At 40.0% G+C, this 17,492-nt stretch overlaps 1 protein-coding gene across 1 annotated transcript; it reads right to left on the bottom strand.

Moving 5' to 3' along the window:
- Window positions 1–749: 749 nt before the first annotated feature.
- On the bottom strand, window positions 750–13,623 carry Xkrx (XK related X-linked). The gene is made up of 3 exons (XM_027932732.2): window positions 13,260–13,623; window positions 8,243–8,511; window positions 750–3,127 (listed from the first exon to the last, which is right to left on the bottom strand). Exons 1-3 carry the CDS (start codon window positions 13,592–13,594, stop codon window positions 2,382–2,384), a joined length of 1,350 nt encoding a protein of 449 aa, XP_027788533.2. The 5' UTR covers window positions 13,595–13,623; the 3' UTR covers window positions 750–2,381.
- Between the last annotated feature and the right edge of the window lie 3,869 nt (window positions 13,624–17,492).

Raw genomic sequence — 17,492 nt, 5'->3', positions numbered from 1 at the left:
GCTTTATAGGACAATCAGCTTAGTCTCTTCATCATGAAAAATGGAATGAGGGAACTGGGTTTGTAAAAGAAAATCTCTGTTGCTCCAAAGTAAGTCCCTACATCTCCTCCAAATTAAGTAGCTAATTCTTTTAACTCCAAACAGTTGCTGAAGTTGGGAAAACCACACTAGCCATGCCAGGAAATAGGATAATTCTGGTTAACTCCTTGCTACTTAGAAGAGGGAGCTCCCTCAATATATTGAATGCCCTAACACTGGATAAGAAGAGGGGAAATTGTTATATGCATGCATGAATATATAACAACAAATCCCACCACTATGTACAACTATAATGCACAAATAAAAATGAAAAACATAGCTGGCATGGTGGCACACGCCTGTAATCCCAGAGGTTCAGGAGGCTGAGATAGCAGGATCCCAAGTTCAAAGCCAGCCTCAGAAATGGTGAGGTGCTAAGCAACTCGGTGAGACCCTGTCTCTAATCAAAATAGGGCTGGGGATGTGGCTCAGTACTCAAGTGCCCCTGAGTTCAATCCCTGGTACCAAATAAATAAATAAGTAAATAGGAGGGGAAATGACATACACAAAAAAATATTTTTGACTTCTTTTTAAAAATTAGAGCTTTATAGTTACACATAGTAGTTGGATTCATCCCAACAAACCATGCACGGAATTCAAATTCAGTTCATGATCCTTCCCTTTCCCTCCTTCCCTCCCTCCCCTCCCTTGTTCTTCTTTCTCTACTCTATTAGACTTCCTTACACTCATCTATTTATACTTGACTGGTTCTTTTTACTTATATATACAGGTGAAATTCCCTGTGGTATATTCATATATGCACATAACATGATTTTTTAAGAATTCGTTCTGCATTGCCTCCCCTTTCCCATCCTTCCACTGTACCTCTGGATCTCTTTCTTCTACATTACTGGCCTTCCCTTTACAAAGATAAATTTCTTAGCATAATCCCAAGAGTAAAAGTGGATAGGGATGGAAAAGTTTAGGTCAGATTGTTTATAAATTATTGAAGCATTGGGGGTGGCCACAACTATACATAGTACTAGGAGGACTACTCACTTTCCTGGTCTGTGGAGGAAAAACATTCCTTAGATAATTATTGGAATACTTGGTCACAATAGGAAGTGGTCATAGTAACCTCAATTCCTTGGTTACTTTAGAGGCATCCAGCTTACATTCCCACAATGAGATGTAAACATGAAAGGTAAACATTGAGATACATGAGAAAGGGAGGTATGAATTCGTTCACTGGTTCTGAGAATGGTCAGAGGGGTTGAGAAACCCATATTCCTTGTTAGAAAGTAAAGTCCTGCAAACAAAAACAAGTACCCATGGTAATTTAATGTTATCTGGTTTCCCTTCTCTATGTTCACTCTACTTTGGAGTGTTAGCCACCCATCCCAACCCCAAGCAACATGAAGGTGATAACCCAGCCATTATTACTTTCTCTTTCTCCTGTCCTAAAATGCAAACCACAGATCAATGAAATACCCAGGACAGTAGCAGACACAAAGAAGTCTTCATTTCTTTCATATAGAGAAACAGTTTCAATTACATTTCAGATTCCCTGAGGCCTACATCAAATAGTAAAATGACAAGAGCACAGAAAAGCTGGGTTAGAGGGAATCCCTGTTAATGAGGCAATAAGTAAGAGATTTCACTCAACCATTCCACTTGACAAACTGGATGCCCAAGCAGGTTCCTGAGAAAAGAGTCATTCTGGCTTACATCCTGAAGGAACCCTACCCTGCACTCCCTCCTCAAGGTATACCTATGAAAGGCCACTTCAAATGACCTGTGAATGGCCATTAGTAAAATCCTAATAGAGATCTAATACATCGGGGGAGCAGCACTTTTAACGGTAGGGCTTTTCTTCTTGGTCAGAGCTTCTCATTGGAGTTAAAAGATTCTAGTCACATTCATATCTGTAGGTTCCACAATAGTCAGAGGGTTTCCTGAGAGGAATCCATAGCTAGTAAGCTGCCACATAATCTGTTCAGCAGGATATATTCTAGTGAGATTCTGAGTCTTCAGCACCTTTTGGGCAAACTCTTTTGCCCCAAGCAAACAAGCAGACCTGCAAAGTCACAGAGAGCCTAAGGTGCTTAGAGGTCAGTTATCTCAACTGATCTGGGTAGAAGGGGTGTGGACAATATTTCTGACTATTCCACTCCTGGTTTCCAAACATAGCAGTAAATCTCCAAGAAGTAAAACCTATTTGGGGGTCACTCTTCTGATAGACTTACCAGAATACTCAAGAAAATGTTCTGTTGAGTACTCATCCATGAGCCTCACCCTCTCCTTCAATTTCAGAGTTGATATTGGCAACCCCCAAACCATCCCATGATTCCCAGAAGATAGAATCAGACAATGCTTTGTCTTGTTTCAGCCTCAAAGCTTGGCTCTGAGTTCTCAGCCCTTCGGTGATGGTGCTGATGGCAGCAGACACAGTGGAGGTAGTCTACTACGTTATGGGTGAAGAGTGAGCGCAATGGGTGCAAGTACTGGAAGAAAAGTAGCATAAAACCAATGGAAATCAGATAAGCAATAATAAGCTGCAGGGCAATCAAGGAATGACAGTAATTCAGCAACACTTTGACTCCCCAAAACTTAAAAACCAAGACCATGACCACATTCTCTACCAACCTCGCACTATAGTGCAGGCCCATATGTCCCCAGTTTTGACCTTTGTCAACAAGATCTCTGTCTGCCAACCTCAACTGCAAAGCTGACCAGCAAGAGAAGTTAATGCCAGCATAGAGGATGGTGACTGAAATCAGCACCACCAGGGTGCCAACACGGCTGAAATTTTTCTCAATATTATTGGGCATCTGGGCACCACTCCTCCAGAACCTAACCCAAGGCTCAAAAAGGATGATCAAGAAGTTGAGCACTAAGAAGGGCACAGCCTTCAACTTCAAGGTGGCCGAGAAGAGCACCAGAATCATGAGGCGGGAAGTGATCTCCAATGTCCTCCAGATGGTGATGCAAAGGACTTCTAGTGGCCCAAGGCGAATCTTGTAGTCATCATACTTGATCTGGATAGCCAACATATTGCAGAGGGTAGCCCCATAGGTTACAGACATCAGGGAAAAGACCATTAGCACAGCTGTAAAAATAAAACAAAACAAGGAACAGGGGAGGGGGGGAGAGGCAAGCAGTCAATGTTGGTATAAAACCTGTACTCAGACCCAGAGGTCCAGAGATGATAGGTAGGACTTCAGAGCCTCACCTAAGAGTAAATTAATGTATGATAACAGCTATGCAAACAAATAACATGCACCTGAATAGACGTGTTTGCAAAGAAGACCAAATGGCCAAGAGATACATGAAAAGGTGTTCAATATCACTAATCATCAGGGAAAAGCAAATCAAAATCAAAGTGAGGGCTGGGAGTATAGCTCAGTATAAACATATACTGTAATACATTAATAATCATAAATGTACAAACTAAGCTTTTTTTAAAAGAGTAGGTCTTAAAACACTGAGAAGTCACTAATATAAGAAAAGGACATATAAAGGTTCCAGGTAGGACTATCTAACAGAGCAGGCTTCTGAGCAAAAACTGTATGAGGGAAATAAATAAATAAATAAACTTTCTGAAAAAAATCCAAGCTTAGGAGACTCAGAGAATGTATTTTCTAATTGAAGTCCCTTCTTTGATGTATATTTTCTTCAAGGAGCAAATCTTCTTTGTGCGGACTTCTAGAATATTTAACTCCAGTTGCATGTGTCAAAAAGTATACTAAATATTTCATGAGGGCAGAGGAGATCATATCTATTTTATCCACTACTGTATCCTCAGAGCCTAACATACTGACTAGAATATGGTTGATGCACAATAAATGTGTGTGGAATTAATGAAGAATTTTGAGTTTAGAGAAGCAGTATAAAATACCTAGAAGTCCTTGGTTCAGCTGTGTATGAGCTTGTGAAATCATTGAATATCTATGTGCCTCAGTTTCCCAATTCATGAGATAGTCTAGAGTTGCTTGTATTTGTCATCAACAATGCCAATTCATCACTCCTATTTGTTAGTATACATTAGGAATCTCTGAACTTCCAGTAGAGTGGTTCAAAAACATTAAAACTCTGTTTCCCAGTCCATGGCATCCATAGCACTAGATGTTAAAGTAGGGGCCAAGAAAGGCAGAATGCTCCCTAACCTTCCTTAACTATACACCATACAGGTGGCCCTCTGCTTATCTTTTTTTTTGGTTAAAGTATACTGATTACTGGGATGCAGGGGTGAGGGGCGGGGTTTAGTGCTCTCAAGAAAAGTGGAAGGTTCAAGGAGTATTCCCCCAAAAGAAAATCTGTAGTTTTCTCTTCCTATAAAAATAATGGATCCAGAGAAACTTGAGCCATAGTATATCAAGTTAATCTTCAAGAAAAGTGAAGCCTTCCCCATGAAAATACAAAAGAAAATACAGCTTTCATTTCTAAGAATTTTCTTCAACTAATAAGTAGTGTTGGAATCTTAAAGAATAGAGTGGGAGACTCTCGAAGTGGCTACTCTTAAATTTCTTCTTTTTTTGTACTGGAGATTAACCACTGAGCAACACTGCCCCCCTTTTATATTTTATATTGAGATAGGGTCTTACTAAGTTGCTTAGGGCCTCACTGAATTGCTGAGGCTGGCTTCACACTTGTGATCCTCCTGCCCCAGCCGCCCAAACTGCCAGGATTACAGACATGTGCCACTGAGCCCAACCTAGTACTTTTGTATTTCTAAACCACTCTCATTCCTATCCTCAGGAAATGATACTCTTTGTGGACATGGGAACATCAGCTATACATTGAGCCAAGTGTCAAGTGTCTAATGCCTTCTCTTAAATTAGAACTCATTTATTGAAAGTAGTACAATAGAAGGAAGGAAACCTGATGCTTCCAATAAATGGAAAAACATTTTCCATATGTCTCCCTACAAATAGATTCATGCCATAAGAGATCAAGATGCTGCTATAGTTAGAAACATAGGCTCTGGAGGCACACATCCTGAATTTCCATCCAATCTTTGCCATCTACTACTTATAAGACCTTGGGGAATTTTCTTAACCTCTCAGAGTCTGTTTCCTCATTCATAAGAAGGGGTTAATAATAACCTTGAAGAACTGTTTTGAAGATGAAATGAAATAATTACATGTAAATTGCTTAGAGAAATGCCTGAAACCTAATAAAAGCTATCTGCTAGTTTCTGTCTTTCTACTCTCTCCACCCCCCACCCCCCACCATTTAAAATTTATAGTATGTACATTTACTTTACCAGTGCTCTGTCCTTGCACTTAAACCTAGCATTTAAGGGGTGGGGTTGGAACTCAGTGGTAGAGCGCTTGCCTAGCATGTATGAGGCACTGAGTTCGATCCTCAACACTACATAAAAATAAATAAAAGTTAAAAAAAACTAATATTTTAAAACTGAAAGAACACCTAGAAATAAGCTTTAAAATGTTCAAGACCTGGGCTGGAGTTGTGCCTCAGTGGTGTAGTGTTTGCCTATCATGTGTGAGGCACTGGGTTCGATTCTCAGCACTGCATATAAATAAATAAAACAAAGGTCCATTGATAATGAAAACAATAAAAATAAATTAATAAAATTTTTTTAAAGTTCAAGACCTATGGTGAGAAAACTACATAATTAAAACATTTAATGAAATGGAGATTTATCATCTTCCTATATGAATTTGATTGATCCTGTGAACATCCCATAACTTGAATAATTTACTGCAATTTCAATCAGAATCTCCATGAAATGTGATTTTTTTGGTTATTATTTTGCTTTGCTTTATTCTTTGGTGGGGAAATTGACAAATTTATATTAGACACTAATATATTTGGAAGATGAGTAAATTACTCTATCAGCTAAGACTCTAAAAGGCCTTTCTTGTAAGAAAGACACAAAATCTATAAGCAATAAAGAATTTGAATACATAAAAATGTAATAATTCACAATACCAGAAGACATAGCAAAGTATATTGTGCACATTAAGTGTAGGGTATTGCACATGTGTGATATGTATATGCACATAGAAAATGTGTGTATTTTAAACACAAAAATATACAAACATGTATGCACATGTTTGTGTGCATAGCAAAAAAAAAGAATTAATGCTAGAATAAGTAAATAGCTCCTACAAATTAATTTGAAAGATAAACAATCCACTAGAAAAAGTGAGCAAAATATGTAATTAGCAATTCAAAGAACACATACAAGGAGCAAACATAAAAGATACTTAGCTATAGCCACAAAGAAAGCCAATTATTTTAAAAGCCAGTTACTTATAATTATAAAAATAAATATTTAGTTTGAGATATGAGGAAACAGATACTTTTATATACTGTGAATGGGAGTATAAATTCATAAACCCCTTTTCAGAGAGTTATTTGGCAGCATCAATAAAATTCTAAACACATTTTCTTTCATCCAGAAATCCTAATGCCATATATTTATTGTACAAAGTTTAATTCACATACATAGATGTTTATAAAGATGTTAACGGTAGCATAATTTGTAATTGGAAAAAAATTGTGAAAAATTAGAAACTTTAGAAAATTAGGGAAATGAAAAAGAATGTTCCAATTCATACAAGAGAAATATATTTTATATACTTATACATGTATGTATAAATAACTATTGAAAAATAGCATAGTTTTGAGGACGATATCACTGAAAAACATGTTTAATACAGTCCATTTTTGGCAAAAACATGTACATATATGTTGTATGTTTATATTTACATAGTAAAAAATCTGGAATGATACATATTGAATGGCTAACAGATTACTTTGGGGGAGTGAATTTACATTTCCTATTTTATATCTATTGTTTATTTTGAATTTACTATAGCTAGTCCTATTTTTATAATTTAAAAAATGACTAAAAATAATAGTACATGATCTTGGCAAAAATTTCAAGCCATACTGAAGTAAAAATAAAAGTCTGCTAATTTGTCATTCCCACTCTTCAGAGGTAATATCTTTCATAGCTTTCTGGAAAATTCCTGTGTATATACAATTGTCTATAGGTCAATCACTTTGCACATGTATTACTTTTGTAGTATATGTATGTATCTTAATTGGAAGATTTCATGACCCTCAAAATTCTCAAGAGGAAAACCATCATCATTTCCCTGAAACTACTGTCAATTCTATGTATATGAAAAGCTTCAGAACCAATAGAACTTTATGAAATGTTCTCAGTGGAATTAGTTCTCCTTGCATTTGAGACAGGGGACTTTGCCAAGCAGGATCAACACAAAATAATAAAAAAAAATAATGATCCAAAGCTGTACCCACACCCGTACCAGCTTCTGTCCAAGCAGATGAAGCAAATCACAGGCTGTTAAAACTCATTAACAGCACTTTATCTTGACTTTGAAAACACTGACTCACATTTCATCCTCTGCTGGAGGTCTTACTCATCTCAGGATCCATTTTTTTACAAGTGAAAAATTAAGACAGTGACTGCTTTATAACTTCCTCCAAAGATTACAGCAAGGGTCAGAACTTGAACCCAGGTCTGATTCTCCTCAGTATTCATCCCATACCCTTTTGCTTTCTCTTCACTGACATTGGGAGAAAATGATTAAATTAGTGGTTCCCAAATCAGGCTGCTCAGAATCAATTAAGGTACTTCATAAAAATGCAGATTCCTGACCTTCCCACATTCTGGGGTTAATTCAGATCTGGGGAGGAAATGTGATTTAAAAAGAACCTTACCACATGATTCTGATGATCAGTAATATTTGGGAACCTCTTCCTAAAGATGGCCATCCCTAAACAAACAAAACAACTAACATCATAATTTAAACACTCTGAACAAGGGAAAATATCCTACTGACTGTTGGTGTTACTAGCTTCTTTTGAGGCCAGGTAGGGTTTATCTGTAACATTTTTAGTTTAAACAGTTTGCTCCAACTTAAAAATCAGGCAGGCCTAAGATGCCTGACTCCCTAAATTTTTTAACTACTAGTGCTGTTCAGAATTTTCTGTGATAATGGAAATATTCTAAATCTGTGCCATTCAAAACAATAGTCACTAACCTACATGGCTATTGAAAACTTGAAATGTGGCCAGTATTACTGAACCAGTATATTTCTAATCTTATTTAATTCTCATTGAAATTGTCACATGAAGCTAGTGGCCAGTATATTGGACAGCTCAAGGCTAAACTTCTAAGACCCTTGATTTAAGTGGATCCCTCCCCTCTCCTGACCCCACTCACCTCTACCCAGGGGGACCTCTGCAGAGATCAGGGTCACATAGAGCTGATAGGTCAGCTGGGGCACTGAGCCCAGGAAGGCTTGGATCTGTGACATACGTTTGTAGGCATTGCGATGCATAGCCAGGGTCCGGATGGAGTGGCCCACCTCCCATTCTATCAGCACCTCCTCGCCATCTATTAGCATCTTCTTTCTGGTGAGGCTGACATAGGGCTCCTCCTGCCCCTCTTTCTTCCACAGTGTGAGGTACTTAATCATGGCCTCCAAACACCTGCAGGAGTAAAGTATCATGGGAACTTAACTAAAACTGTCCTGGGAAGGGAGGTTGTAACAAGGAGGGAAATTTGGGGAGGTTATGCTACTTTTTGCTTTTTACTCTCTTCTGCTCATTTCTGGTGAGTCAAAGGATTGGTCATGGGGCTGGGCTTGCGGCTCAGCTGTAGAGAACTTGCCTAGCACGTGCGAGGCCCTGGGTTCGATCCTCAGCACCACATAAAAATAAATAAATAAAATAAAGGTATTGTGTCCAACTACAGTTAAAAATAAATATTAAAAAAAAAGGATTGGTCAGACCTTCTACAAATTATGTGAGTCTAAATCCATTTCTGTTTGGTCTAATCTACTAACCTAACAACACCATTTCAGAAGTACTTCTTGGAAGACAGGAAATTGTTTTGTCTGCTTAAGAACAGGCCTGCATTGGAGGCTGAGGCAGGAGGATCGTGAGTTCAAAGACAGACTCAGCAATTTAGCAAAGACTTAAGCAACTTTGTGAGACTCTGTCTCTCTCTCTCTCTCTCTCTCTCTCTCTCTCTCTCTATATATATATATATATATATATATATATATATATACACACACACACACACACACACACACACACACACATGTGGCTGGGGAGGTGACTCGCCCCTTGGCTTAATCCATAGTACCAAAAAAAAAAAAAATAGATTTGAGGAAATGTTTTATTCAGAGAAAAAGGTGAAGGTTCCAAAAGGCCCTGGTTTGGGTTTTTTGTTTTGTTTTTTATTTTTAGCTGTAGGGGTAGAAAAAATATATTTTTAGTTGTAGATGGACACAATACCTTTATTTTATTTATTTTTATGTGGTGCTGAGGATTGAACCAAGTGCCTTTCAAATGCTAGGCAAGCACTCTACCACTGAGCCCCAGCCCCAAGCATTCTTTTTTCAAGGCATTCAGCCCTATAATTGGGGTCTCAAATTCTGTTTTTTCAAGAAAGTGCCTTTGTTGTGTCATGAGACCTGTTTGAAAACAATAGCCTTTTAAACCTGATTACTTCTTTATGAAGAAGAAAATATCCTTATGAAAATCTATCACTCTTGAAATAGTGATAAGACATTTCCTGCTGTATCTCTCTCATCTCCCCCATTATATCAGAAGTCTCTAGTAGTTCTGAAGTGGTGAATAGATGAGAAATAACTAGAACATCTTGTTTTGGAACACCTGAGTTACCACTTCCCCCATTCATTCTGAACTCAATGGAAGCTGCGGGCTATTTTTTTTTAATGACAAATAAGAACATTTGTGGTGGAAATTAAGACATCTTCCCCAATAGACTGAGGGCAGGGGTTGTATTTATCTTGCTCAAAGGCCTTATCACATAGTGGGAATTTGATAAATATTTGCTGAGTAAATGAAAGGATAAAAAGGAAAACAAAGAATACAGGGTGAAAATGACAGAAGGAGAGGATAATAGCACCAATAAGATTTAACAGAAAAATAGATGAAAGACAAGCTTAGAGATTTATATGCTCTCTAGTCTTTATCCCCCAGTAGGAAGGTTTGAAACATGCACTGACTGCCATTCTCCACAGGATCGCCCAGAGATTGATTCAGGTGTACCAATTCAAAGTGTGTAGCCAGAAACTTCCCACATTCTAGAGACAAACTCAAAGACCTGGGAAAGAATAAAAAAGAAAAAGCAATATCTCTTCCTAATTAGGGAACATGATGAAATGAAATGAAATGAAAATCTATCATTCTTGAAATAGTGATAAGACATTATCACTATAAGACAAATCAAAGTGCCTTTTCCACAAAAGATTTTAGATTTTAACCCAAGTCCATCCACACTATTGTGGAATAAACTATTACTCTTTATTTATGCTTTTTTTTTTTTTTTTTTTTTTGGTATCAGGGATTGAACCCAGGGGCACTTAACCACTGAGCCACATCCCAGCCCTTTTTCATATTTGATTTAGAGACAGAGTCTTTCTGAGTTGCTTAAGGCCTCACTAAGTTGCTGAGGCTGGCTTTGAACTCCCAATCCTCCTGCCTCAGCCTCCCAGGCCACTGGGATTACAGGCGTTTCCTATCGCACCAGGCTATTCTTCTCTTCTCAAGGCTGGTTTGAAATAGGGTGTTTGCCTTGCTTATAAGCTTCAGTAAACCAGAGTACATTTTCATTTCCAGAAGAATGTTTGGATTTCATGTAACAGAGTCAGTCCCTACAAACACCTTCATGTGCTCGATAGCACTAATCAGGTTCCTACTTGATTAGTAAAAAGTAATTGGCCTTGAATATAAGCATATAAAGAATATAATTTATGGGCTGGAGATGTGGCTCAAGCGGTAGTGTGCTCGCCTGGCATGCGTATGGCCCAGGTTCGATCCTCAGCACCACATACAAATAAAGATGTTATGTCCGCCGAAAACTAAAAAATAAATATTAAAAAATTCTCTCTCTCTCTCTCTCTCTCTCTCTCTCTCTTAAAAAAAAAGAATATAATTTATGACTTTTCAATTACTTTTCCCTGCTGTGGGTTTAAGTGATTGAGGCTAAAAATATTTTTTAATTATTCTTAGTGGAAGCTAAACAACAAAAATGAAAAACAGTGAATACAGAGTGTCCAAATCAAAGAAGCTTAGGAAGTCACAAGCAAAAGTCAAAACTGGGATCTGAAAAACAAAAAGAAACCTGGGGTCTGGCTACTCACTGAAATTTGCTTCTTGAGAATTCTGGATCTTAATATATTGTATTTGAAAAGGGACAGAAGAATGGTTCCCTTGCTCCTCTAGTGACATCTTAAAATTTCTTGGTTCCAAGTTCAAGATGAGGTCTTCCTTTATAACTTCAAAAATTTAGAAGTGGAAAGTACCTTTAGACCACCCAGTCCAAAGATTATATATAGTCAGCTGAGTCATTTCTGACCAATACATGTAGTTTGGACTGTACAATGTTGTTTGTTTTAAGTCAGTTGCCAATATTTAAAGTCATGACATTTCATATAAAATCGTGCATTGGGAAATTCTCCTGAAAAATTAGGGGATCTGGCAATACTGGCTCTGAATCCTCACATGGATAATGGACTGGAGTTGTAGAGTGGCTGCCTCCTCTATAGGCAGGTCACAGACTGGATTACCATGATACTTCCCAACGTTTCTCTAACAATGAGACTTTGTTTTCATTTATCATCACACGTGAGACTACTGGTTTTCTCATACTTGCTCTACATCAATCATTAAATTACCTGCCTGGTTCCTGCAAGCATTTAGGATTCGTGATCTAGCTTAGACAATCTATTTTACAAAAGAGGGAACTAAAGCCCAAGGCATCTTCTGAGATTTCACCAAGGCCACACAACTAGTCAATGGCAGAAGGAGGACTAGATTCCAGGTCTCCTGAATTCCAGGCCACTCTAAGATATCTCATATTTTCTGTGATGGAGCCTAATCAATTCCTCTCCATTAAAACCATACTGGTAAAATTTTTTTCAAGCTTTTTGAAGGTATAATTACAGTAAAATTATGTGTATTTACAGATAAAATTTTTTATAAAGGGGAAAGTTCCATCCTTAACCAGTTTCATAGCCTATTTTTAGTTCTTAATGATGAGATACCTTCCCAGCCAATTACAACATTAACACTCTGACCCATATTTCTCCGCTGACTGCAGGTGTTTGTCTCTCTTGCAGTCATGACAAACTTGGTCCATTCCTCCCTCCTGACCTCATAAGTTTTGCAATGTCTACTTTGAAAACCCCACAGTATCCAAATGAGACTGTTGACACAGATTCCTGTCTCCCTACAATTAAGTACATTATCTTCCCTTCAAAGCAACCTAGATGGGAACACATGATTCTATTACATTGTGCTACTGCATCCAGATAGCAATGGATTCCTTTGCCCCCTTTCAACTGCGTACTTTTATTGCAGAATATAAATAAATAAATAAACAAGAGATTTGATGACCTGACAGAGAAAAATGAACTACATTGGGTTGGGGTACCAGATTACCACTGGTAGCTATTTTGGTATTTTCCAGATGTCATATAACTATACAATTTGAAAATGGCAACAACAGCAGCAGCCTAAGTAGCTCAAGGTAAAGAAAATAAATGTGGGATATGAGGGATGCAAGAAAAACTTTCATTTCATTTACAAAATGTCTGAAAGACAAAGTTAAAATTACACACTCTGGGTTGGGTGGGGGTGTATGTAAATCAGTAGTAGAGCACTTGTCTAGCATATCCAAGGCCCTGGGTTCAATCCCCAGCACCAGGGGAAAAATTACACTCTGCAGCTATTGGCCTGTGTGCACAGGGTGACCACATCTGTTAGTCTCAAATCAGTTTCCACAGTCCAAATCCAAATATCATGCATAATTTATTGAAATCTCTTAGATGGTATCATTTACAGTTTTGGAACACAAATACATGCCACATGTTCATCAGTTTGGCACTTAAGGTTCCAGATAAGTTTTTTGGATGGCAGGCAGGGAAGCCAAGAATGGAAAGGAATGGGAGAGTCATTAAGATTAGAGGCACAGGGGTTGGGATTGTGGCTCAGTTGTAGAATGATCCTCTAGCACATGCAAGGCCCTGGGTTTGATCCTCAGCACCACATAAAAATAAATAAAGGTATTGTGTCTAAGTACTTCTAAAAATTAAATATTTTTTTAAAAAGATTAGAGGCACAGTATCAGTCTTGTGAATATTAGTTTTCTCTTTCTCTGCACAAGTTTTGAGGGGGTATGTAGAGATTTAAAAAGTGCTCACCTGATAACAGGTCCCAAGAGGATTAGATGCATAAATAATGACAGTGGTTTGTCTTTGGCCAGATCTCTGTGGACAAAAATGAGGGTCAACTGGACCATAATGGATGAAAACATAAAGAAGGAAAAGGTGTATGTCATCCAGAAGGTTTCATTATTCTTTCGATAGATTCTAACCATGTATAAGGCAGATGCAGCCTCCCCACAGTACAAAAAGGTGGAGAACAGGATACCAAATGGAAAGGTAAATCGAGGGTTGGCCCCACGGATGACATCTTCCTCCAGAGATGAAACTGGTTCTACATTTGGCTCCTCAGGAATTTCATAAACTCTGTCCATTGTGGAGGTTCTGAGTGTTGTGGTCTGGTGTTCACAGCACCACTCCACCCACCCCAACAAAACCTGTAGCCACTGCAGTCCAAGTAACAGTCAAGTGGGCTCTGTCAAGTTGAATTCCAGAATGGAGATCAACTAATTAGAACCAGAGACTCCTGTCTTCTAGACCCAATTAGATGTGGAGTCTGGGATGAAGAGTCCAAGAGGACCACTCTGAACTTGATTCTTGATTGGCCCAAGAATCCAATCGTCAATATATGTGCTGAGAAATTTGGACAAGGCAAAAGCAAGCATCCCAGCGCCGAGTCTGGAGTCCAATTCCAAGCGTATGAAAAGACATGGGAACAGCGTTTTCCGTGGCAGCTCCTTTCGCACCCCTGCTCCAGGCAGGAGGGGAGCCACTCTGTCAAGACACTGCTAGCAGCTCCCCGGGAGATATTCTGAGCAGTGTGCCCTCTCAATTCAGTAGCAAATTGAGCCAGAGCAAAAGAAAGGGCGCAGTCTGAGCGTTCCCTGGAGGATTGGGTTCAGCGCCATGGTACCTTAGCTACTTCTAGGTTATGGCTCTTAGCTCCCCCTCTCATGTGTTCACCGGTGCTCTCTCAGGATCCGCGCCAAATCAAAGGTTCTCCAGGTGGCTCTACGGATTCCCCAGGCCCCGCCTCCAAGACAGCCGGGCTGGGGGCAGGAGTAATGTCAACACTCGTCCCCAAGCTCAGTCACTAGGGAGAGAAGCACTGCACGCTTGCTACTGGAATCAAGCAAAGGCTGGAGGGGCTTCTCCACCCAGAAACTTTGCTAGTGAAAGGCACAAGGTGCAAGCCGCCAAACCGGCCGGGCAGATGTCGCCAAACTCATGGACGCTGTCGGCTGCCGGGGTCTAGTCTGGCCTGCAGTTGAAGCCGCAAGAGGTCCGGTGGCTTCAGGCGCTAGCTAAAGCACCTGGATGGCGGGGGCGGGCGAGATAGGAGGGACGGCTGGGGCCAAAAAAAAGAAGCCCGAGAGTTCCAAGTCAATCAGCCAAAGGATGCTCCGTGTACAGGCGCGACAAGGAGGGCTTGGACCACTCTTCAGAAGCACTGCTCAGCACGACCCCCAGACCCAGGAGGGAGCCAAAGCTTTCCTCTCCCCAGGAGCAGAAGGCACCCACTTCTACCCCCACCCTCCCTAACTAGCTAAGTGGCTTGCTCCCACACTAGCTCAACCCACGCGGTTAGGCAGGTGTGTCTCCCTTGGGCGCAGGGTTGAACCTCCCTAGGTCCTATTGCCCTCCAGATAATATCACAGGAGAGGGTACCTGGAAGGCAATTGGGGAAGAATTTCCTTTTCAGTTGATTTCAGCTAAAGGAAGACTAAACAGGGTAGAAATCAAGACACAAAACTAGCCCACAGACACTGAAAGCTCATATTATACGCCTTGATTTCTCCACTTGCAAAATGAAGCCAGGACTGGAGCTTTATGGACTTTCAGGGTTTTGGCTAAAACGTTCCAAAGAGTGGCCAAATTCTAAATAGACTGGCAAGTAGCCAAGGGTGCTGTTAGTAAAACTGACATGTCTTAGCTCTGAAAATTTGCTGGATTCTTAAGTGCAATCCTCCCCCACCTCACCAAGCTTTTGTTTTCATGCCTAATTTGCATAATTCTAAACCCCAGAGAAAAGGAGAAAACATCTGCCTCTGGGTGATAATATAAATGTACTAGAGCCTGTGCCAATCTCCTGTTGCTGCAGTTAAAAGAATCAGTGAGGAGTGGTCAAGTTAGCTACCAAAAAAGGATGGCCTCAAGATAGACTTAGTCTTGTCATTTTTTTTTTAAGGTTTCCTGGATTGCTGCCTCCTTTCCTCAGGGCTGATTCGGGGACAGACTCAGCATCTAAGGGTTGTTGCTTTCTGAAGCAGATTCTCCATCTTGGTCTGCACCTGTGGTAGCAGCTGGGCTAAGAGGGTGATACTTCCTCCTTCCCGTTTCACACCAGAGGTCCACAGTATAGAGAACTTCAGTCCAAGTACTGATTACCTGAAACATTCTAACTGGAAAGAGGTTCTCTACCAGGGGCATACAATACAGATCATCTTAGGGATCCTGAGCAACCTGCTTGCAAGATGGATCTCAGGCAAGGTGACTAACTCATTCCACTTTGCTAGGATGGAGTAGATTAATCACCTTAACACCGGAGAACGAGGTTTAGGAAGAATATAGAACCCTAGTGTTCTAGTTTTTCTTCCCCAGGCCTTTACTAGTCCCCAAATATGCAAATCTACAATGCCTTTCTACTTTGTTCCAAAATAACTCCTTTCTTCTGCCATCCAAGGCTTTCTGTAATCACCCTGCTTCTCTCTCAAACTTTAATTGCCCACGCTACCCTACCACACACCTTTTGCTCCAGTCCAGCAGGTTTTCTCACTTATATTCAACCTGCTCACTACCACCTTATGTGCCTTGTTGATGCTATTTATAGCCCCATTCACCTTTTCCTCTATTAATGCAAACCTTCCTTCAAGGGTCAGCTCCAGAATGACCTTCTCCAAGCTTTCTCTCCTCTCCAACCCTTTCCTAGCTTTGTGCTATTGGCACATGTCTCTTGTACTAACTAGTCCCTCAACTCTTTGTTTGCTCTGCCTCCCCAATATAAGTGTAAACTTAATGAGGAAGGGATGTGCAATTAATGTTTACTGTGGATCTTGTTGATGACAATGGTGATTGACAAATGATGACAAAGCTTCCTCCCCCATACTTCCTCCATGAAACCAGGCAAGACTCAGACACACTCATCTCTAACAGCTGTAGGCACTGTAGCTTAAAGTACTTCGGCTGAATGAACACTGCCTTATTCACTCATTCAGCTCAGAGGAAGCCAGCCTACATGACCAGTCCCCTCTCAGACATTTTTGTCAAATACCAGTTTAGCACCAAATTACAAATTTGTTTCAAGTGTACAAAATTTTATGCCCCAACTAAATTATTATAGGTTTCTTGATGACAGAACTCCTACTATAATGCTTTTATTGGATTCCCCCATGGCTGCTACAGACCTGTAAATTTCCTGCCATCTGATTCCCCTCATCCATCAGCTTCTCCATTTTCATCCTTAAGACTTTCTGGTGCTTTAGGACACTAAATCCCTGGTCTCTGATTTCCCTTTTCCTTTGCCCTGCTGGGAGAAACTTAAAAGAAGATTTTCCCTATTTCTGTCTAATACTCTTTGCCCTTTAAAGCAATCTCTAGATTCTAACTTTACTCTTCTTAGGATGAGATGCCGGAAATGTTGGTAGAGGTGAGCCTGCCCAGTAGCCCCTTCCCCATTGAAAGCACAGATCTCCCAAAGGTTAATCTGCTGAGGTGATACCTCTAAGTGGCCCCCTAAATTCTAGGTAATGCTCAAGGGTCAATTTTCCCCTCCAGGAAGCACCAAAATTCTGCAAGAAAGGGAGGCTTAGGATCCAGAAGGAACAAATAATGGGCCTAAAAGCTATCTGGTCTAAAAGCTCTTGGCATCTTTAGCTGCATTCAGAAGCCCCTGAAATCACATAAAGCTTTGGGATAGGGATGAGGTTTCTATGCCATCACGGCCTGAAGAAAAATGGCTCCTAGACGTTCCAGAAGCTGCTTCTGTAAAAGGCAGCTGGCTTCTACAAGAGGAGAGGAAGAGAGATGAGCAACAAGTGGCTGGTAGGTGGGAAGTAATGAACAAGGTCCAGAGTATCAATTCCTAGGGCAGAAGGATGCCTTCCTTCCATAGAATTATGTTTGGGCTGTTAAGAGTTCTTGAAAGATATCTAAGGCAAAACCAGACACCTAGATCTGATTTTTTTCACTGTAAGCTCCTTGAGAACAATGACTTTTGCTTTTTAGTTTTGAGTCTATGCCCTCATTAGTATTATACATAGGTAGGATCTGGGC

The sequence above is a fragment of the Marmota flaviventris genome, chromosome X, assembly GCF_047511675.1.
Source record: "Marmota flaviventris isolate mMarFla1 chromosome X, mMarFla1.hap1, whole genome shotgun sequence".
NCBI lineage: Eukaryota > Metazoa > Chordata > Mammalia > Rodentia > Sciuridae > Marmota > Marmota flaviventris.
The sequence above is the reverse complement of the archived record's forward strand: the minus strand, read 5'-3'. Positions and strand labels throughout refer to the sequence as shown.